Here is a 7,088-nt window from a genome sequence, read left to right on the forward strand (position 1 = left end):
AGAGCGAGAGAGAGAGCGAGAGAGAGAGAGAGAGAGAGAGAGAGAGAGAGAGATCTGAAAGAGAGAGAGAGAGAGAGAGACAGAGAGAGAGAGAGATAGAGACAGAGAGAAAGAGAGAGAGAGAGAGAGAGAGAAAGAGAGAGAGAGAGAGAGAGAGAGAGAGAGAGAGAGAGAGAGAGAGAGAGGTGGCGAGCGACATCTCTCCCATAAAGAAGCCGCAGTTGTATCTGTCCTTAGATTCTGACTATCAGGAATTTAAATGCCTTATACGGTAGCGTCGGACGGTGGAAACCCGCTTGAGAATCGAGTCTAACCGCACCTATAAATAAATAATCAAAATATCGGTCTATCTCTCGGTTTCCCTCCAACAAGTACCGAGATAAAACTTTTGTTGATACAGATGGTCGCCTCCCTCATAGCGCAAGTCTGAAAGCAAGGTTTTCGAAACCATATGTTCGGAAATTCTCCGTTAGTTCTAAGCTGCGTCCCGCTGGAGTAAAAATGAGCTCCGAGCCATACACTAAGAGCTCGGGTGGGTGCTGAGGTCGCCGCCGCGTGGTTAGGCGGCGTTCTACCCCGGCAGGTGATGCTGGGGAAAAGGGAGGTAGAAGGGGGGCCGAAGGGGGAAAGGGGTCAATATACAGTTGCCATTAACCCCATCTCGCAGTGGATACATTTATAATGCAACATCTTACTTTCTACTGCTCGATTACGACAGTCATTACCGCACATGTGAACTTGATTTCGTCTCGATAATTAGACATGCGTGTAATTACACCGTACGACAGTTTGGCCCGAAGTCTGCCATGAGCTCTACATCCCCTGCCAGACGCCCACCTGTTGATGTCTCCTCTGTCCGCCATGTTGGCTTATTTAACCTAACGTTTCTCCTATTTTCACTTGGTCTAGCCCTCTTACTACACAAATAATGCATTTACATTGGTATTAAACATCACCTCTTTGTATATACGTGATAAACAGTTACTCACAGACAACGTGACGTAAACAAACACCAATTTCCCGAAACATTTGTTCCAACACTGGGATAGTATCTTAAATCTACATATTTCTTTCTCGTCATGCATATCCCTGGAGGACAGACGATGCCAAGTGCGTATTCCAAAAATGGCAAAATCTAGTCCATGCACAGGTAGCCATTAACACTAAAAACAATATCTGTATTTGCGATTTGGCAAACATGCAAGTTACGACACACGTATGCGTAACAACACACACGAGAACTGTTATAATTTCTCAAGAGCTTTCATGGGCAGTTTACAAGGCATGCAACACACACACTTATGCCAAAATAGTTAAACGAACTTTCTGGTACTCCGAACAAAGAATTAGGCTATGATAGTACTTTTATTTACAACAGGGCTACTGGAGTCGGCATGCTCTTTGATCACAAGCAGGAGTGAGAATGCAGTGTCTTGCGATACGATAGCGCCATGCGGGAGAGATAAGATAAGGGCGTATGATAAAGCAAGCAGGACACACTAGCGCACGTGCGGCCCACACATGTGCGAGCCACGGCTGCTAGGAACACACAGCTGCGTCTAAAGCTCAAACACCTGTGAGAAAATCTACAGCTAAGTCAGAGAAGGAAAATGTCAGCTGTTTCTCTAGAGCTACAGCCAGCAACACTACTGAATAGTCATGCACACTTAATTCCTCGATATCCACTACCTTTCTACTGACGGCGTCCCACACCAAGAACTGCATTATGACGATATCTTCTTCGTCTGAGCCAAGCAAGGGCCCGTTCGCCCCTGCTGTAGCTGTGTACGTTATCACAAAATAGGTCGCCATATTGAGAACACACCAACCCCAAAACACAGCAGCGCGCGCCACAAGCCGGTTTTTTAGTGATACCTCTGAACCGAATCCTGTCCCACCCCTGTGTATATCCCACTACCCGAAACCGAACACCAGAGAAAAATATAGTTAAGAGAGAGAGCCGAGTGCAACCCTCCCAACACCGCACGCCTCGACCACTGAAGACCCAGGTAAGAGCCGCCCCTACACCTGTTTGCACGGATGCCAAAGGTCGCTCTACGATTCATTAAACTTTTCGCATTTTTATATAAAAATGATACACTACTGGGTCTCTCAATTGGCTTGCGTGATGTACAAAGTATTCGTAATAACTAATACATAAATTTGTTCGAGAACATATATAAGAATGATGAATCAGAAGCATATTGTGTTATTTAAAGATCGCATTTGGATATTTTGAGGTCTTGTGGGCGTGGTTAAGAGTGCGAGCCACGTGATTGGCTACTGGAAAACATCCTGTGTTGTGATTGGCTAAGGGGTAGAGGGTGGCATAGCCGGCCGGCAAAATACAACATATGGTATAGTTATTAGATCAACTTATGTTATTGCGGTTCTTAATTCACCAATATTCGCAAAGAAACAGACAATTCCCAAACAGGTAGGTTGAAGGAGAGTTGCAAAACTGGCAGCTCCATTTATCACTCATCAGACATGGTGGTTTAAGCCAGTTTCCCCCTCATGAAACGACGGGAGTGTCAGAACCTCGTTTGTGGAAACATCAGCTGGATTCAAACACCGCAAACGTCAGGTCGTGGAATTACTATGAAGCATTTTCCCACGTCAGCTGATAAGGGGATTGTAGCTGATAACGTAAATGCTAGAGAGAAGTAATAGTAAGGGTTAGTAGGCGGAGGAGTGCGTCAGGCTTGCTCGTAGCCTAAGGGCCTGGCCGGGACGTGCGCGTGGCTCCCCTGAATGTTAACACTAGCCTCGCCAGGGGACAATTACCTGTCTTGTGTATAGATTGTATAGTAATCCTTCTCCAAGCCCGCTATGGCGCATTCCACTAACCGCACGTCCATTTTACCAATGATTGGGGATTTACAGAGCATGTTGATTGAGGTGGTCTGACCGAGACCGAATTTCCGATGTCTCTTTTTATAACTTTATTATTAATTTCCCAACTGTAATGAGATATTCTGATATTTAAATTCAATATCTCCTGAATGCTGGCTTGTTTCTCGAGGCAAAGACACCGAGATGCCAGCAGCTACTTCCCCCCTAACCCTCCCCTCTCCTCCCCCCCCCCTCCCCTTTCACCCTCCCAAGAAAGCAGTTAAAATCCCGGTTTGCTGGTGAGTTGGGAAGACAGAACAGAAGGCCAGTACCAGTCATCTCAGAACTGGTGACCACTATCACAACATCAGCACTCAGGTTCTAGAACTCGTTTTGTAAACTTGTGTATGAATACATCAGTCTAAAAAAAAAAAATAAAATTGCGACATGTCACGACTGAGTAAGGTTTGATGTCCCAATAAGACATTTGTGATGACTACATATTGTGTAATTTTATGTAAAAATATGCAGTGTGAGCAATAACTGTGTACATATAAACAATGCTAATAGTACTGCAAATCAAAGAAATATAATTTTGTAAATTGCATTGACAGTACTTGTAATTAAACACCTAAATAATCCGAACGGTTATTAACACTGTACTAATTATAATTTGTCAAGATGATTAACTTTGAATCTTTTGATAATTTTACCATGAATATCATTATCATTGCTATGCTGCTGTTATTGTGGAATGATAATAACAGTAATGAACGAGAATATTAATAAGATTACATATTTCATGTTTTATTCGCAATATAATTATCATTCACCACTTCCACTACTACCATCATCAGTCTCACAGCCATAATTAGTATCACTAGACCCAACCGACACCACCAATGTCATCATCATTATCATCATCGTCGTCATCGTCCTCATCACATCAATTTATATAATTATCATAATCCCTACTTTTATCAAGAGTATATATCATTATCATCATAATCATTGATATTTGCAAAGATTTATTACTCATACCCATAATATAACTCATAATAATGATAATAGTGTATGAATAATAGTTATGATGCTGATAGATGCCTTAAAGTTATAAAGACAGTGTTGCTGTAATAATAGTAAAAGTAATGATATTATCAACAGAAAGATTATCATTAATTCTAAGAAATGGTAATATTACTACTAATAACAGTAATGGTAATATGATTATATTTATATTGGCGGTCATGAGGAATGATAATTATAATAATAATCATATCATTGCTAACTTAATGATGATTATAGTAATTATATTGATAATCTGCTAATAAGGATATGTGTGATATTGATAACGGCAACAATTTGGAAAATAAGAAGGAAGAGGAAGTGGTTATTAATACTAATGATGTTTGTTCTTGTAATTAATTTCGGTAATGATTCATTGACAAACTATTGCTGCCGTAATTGATATTAGTATGATAATAATGGAAAATGTAATAATGTTACTGATGATAGAAGACACCATAGAAACACGATAATACACACTGATTATTATTCACTAAAGCATTGTTTTGTTTTGTTAACACCATTATTATTATTATTATTATTATTATTATTATTACTTCCGTTTGCTTCGTAGAATGGCATCCCGCTCCTCAGTTTCCTTCTAAGAATAGTAATTTCTTAATTTAAGCATCTAAAGATAGAATTTTTGGATGGATGGAAGAAGAGTGAAAACCGTAATTTTTTCATAACGTACTTTGCTAATTTTTGAAATATGGACATAAAGAATAACACAATACAGTTGGCCAAAGAGGGTGGAAAAAACATAAGCTGTAGTATATATATTTCTTACTTTTTGAAATTCTTTCCAAACGGTCACGTGTTCGACTTCTTGCGTTCTTGTTCATCTGCGTTGTCTCTGGGAGATTATCTGATGAACGGTGTTAGTATAAGGGAATCGCGTCGGAAATCCATGTTTTCAGGTGGCGTTTCGGTAACAGTGTCATGATGAACCTTATGCCAATTTGCCTGTTTATCTTCATATAGGCGGTACTATTGTGATTATCCATAACTATACATATACTTGTTGCCTCTCTGGAGTCATCGTTCAGTGCTTACGTCCCACTGTTAAACAGTATAGATGGTTAAGAGGTTCTACAACACCGTTGGTTCAGATCCAGGCGGTGGTTAACCTCTGCTGTGTCATTCTTTCTTACCACAAGCCTTCCGCATCAGTGCCTTGGTGGCTACTACAAGGATTCTCATCAGCGCAGGATAGATACATCGCCAGTGGAGTCGAAGTCAGAAGCTATAGAAAAATAGATGTCGGAACAGTTGCTGAAAAGTTAATCCAAACCTATAGGTATGGCGAATAAGCAAGGTGAGTTCACACTGCGTTTGACAGCATTCCCAACATCTCTGAGGATGATATAATTCCGATTCATTAATCTCTGGAATTAGTCGCCAAATATGCTGATTAACAAGCTCTCGAATTTTGTGTAGGTTACCATGCAATATTACGGAGGACGAGGATCCAGCACCGATTCCCTAACAGATGGCCATAAACTTTGGTCAGCAGCAGATGAGTGTTTCTTGCAAGTGAACCGTGTTAAACCTCGATAATCGCTGCAGCTCTGTCGCTTTGCACTTTCCTAACACATCGCTTAAGCTCTATTTGTCGCGTTGAACTTTCCCGACAGAATACTAAGAGAGAGATCCAGCGAAAGGGACATTGTATCAGATTCAGTCAGTTTATTAGTGATAAGAGATACGACAGCTGTTTTTTTAAGTCTTTACTCTGGCCATTACTATTCCCACCGCAGTGAGGGTTGGCGAGGCTCCTTTGAAGGGCGTGTCCACACCTTGACGGCTGCTATGGATCACTGCTCAGCTGGAGGGGCTGCCAGGAAGCAGCTCAAAGTACTTAGCCCACCTAAACCCTCTTCCGATTAAACCGTAGAGTGTGGAGTGAAGTCGCTTAAATCATTACACGCAGGAAGAGAGAGACAGAGAGAGAGGAGGGGGGGAGAGAGAGAGGGAAGAGAGGGAGAGAGAGAGAGAGAGAGAGAGAGAGAGAGAGAGAGAGAGAGAGAGAGAGAGAGAGAGAGAGAGAGAGAGAGAGAGAGAGAGAGAGAGGAGAGACAGAGACAGAGACAGAGAGCAGACGAGACAAGACGAGACAGACAGACAGAGAGGGAGGGAGAGGGAGAGGGAGAGGGAGAGGGAGAGGGAGAGGGAGAGAGAGAGAGAGAGAGAGCAGAGAGAGAGAGAGAGAGAGAGAGAGAGAGAGAGAGAGAGAGAGAGAGAGAGAGAGAGAGCAGGGAGAGAGGAGAGGGTTGAGAGAGAGAGAAGGGGGGGAGAGGGAGAGAGAGAGAGAGAGAGACAGAGACAGACAGACAGAGAGAGGGGGGGGGGATAGAGAGAGAGAGAGACAGAGCCAGAGACAGAGAGAGGGGGGGGGAAGGGAGACAGAGACAGAGACAGAGACAGGGACAGAGACAGAGACAGAGACAGAGACAAAGCCAGAGACAGAGAGAGAGAGAGAGAATGGATCATTACGACATATGTTAGATTCTAGGGCATTTACAGAACTTTTTTGCTCAAGACGCAGACGTTCGCCGACAGAACTGACAAGACCGATTGTAATAGAACTTTTGACAATCCTTGGAAGGTCCATCCAAAGGTATGCTCTATCTCGGCGTCTGAAAGCTAATAAGCAATTTTTTTTTTTTTTTTTTGTCATGAGCTAATATTTGTTTGTGAATATGAAAATGATTAGAAAATATATGGTGACTTGAGGTCACTTGATACCGTTAAAATGGGAAATATAGAAATAGTATTGATAAATGTCTATGAATCATGAACGGGATTTCAGAATTTCCAGTGGATTTACACCGATTCGCCTGCAATAAATCCAGGCTAGGGTGATATCTGTGGGCTAGTTCAGTAAATTATATAATTAAAGACGTAGACAGCTAAATCGATAACATATCATTCAAATTATTCTACATAACGCATACAATTCAATACAAAAAAACTATGTCAAAATAGCCTAAACAAACTTTACGAAGAATAAATACATAACTGACTGATTTTTTTTACACCTTAAACAAAAAACAATCAGTCTTCCTATTCATTTTGTTACTTTCAGATAAATTGATGAAACGGAGAAGAGAGATTTTGATGAAACATGAGAGACAACTTCGGAAATGCTATCGGAAGTCAGCTGACGGATGTTGGCCATGTAAATA

At 41.5% G+C, this 7,088-nt stretch overlaps 1 protein-coding gene across 3 annotated transcripts in view; it reads right to left on the minus strand.

The window, feature by feature from the left end:
- The window catches only part of fus (epithelial splicing regulatory protein fusilli), a 196,649-nt gene extending 194,497 nt beyond the window's left edge, over positions 1 to 2,152 (minus strand). For 2 of the 3 annotated variants that reach the window (XM_070135007.1, XM_070135004.1), the window contains exon 1: positions 1,690 to 1,999. In XM_070135007.1, coding sequence (XP_069991108.1) covers positions 1,690 to 1,812 — 123 coding nt within the window. In that variant the 5' untranslated portion in view covers positions 1,813 to 1,999. Of the gene's footprint in view, positions 1 to 1,689 lie in introns of all 3 variants that reach the window. The other variant, XM_070135003.1, reaches the window with a different exon arrangement.
- Between the last annotated feature and the right edge of the window lie 4,936 nt (positions 2,153 to 7,088).

The sequence above is a fragment of the Penaeus vannamei genome, chromosome 20, assembly GCF_042767895.1.
Source record: "Penaeus vannamei isolate JL-2024 chromosome 20, ASM4276789v1, whole genome shotgun sequence".
NCBI classification, from domain to species: Eukaryota; Metazoa; Arthropoda; class Malacostraca; order Decapoda; family Penaeidae; genus Penaeus; species Penaeus vannamei.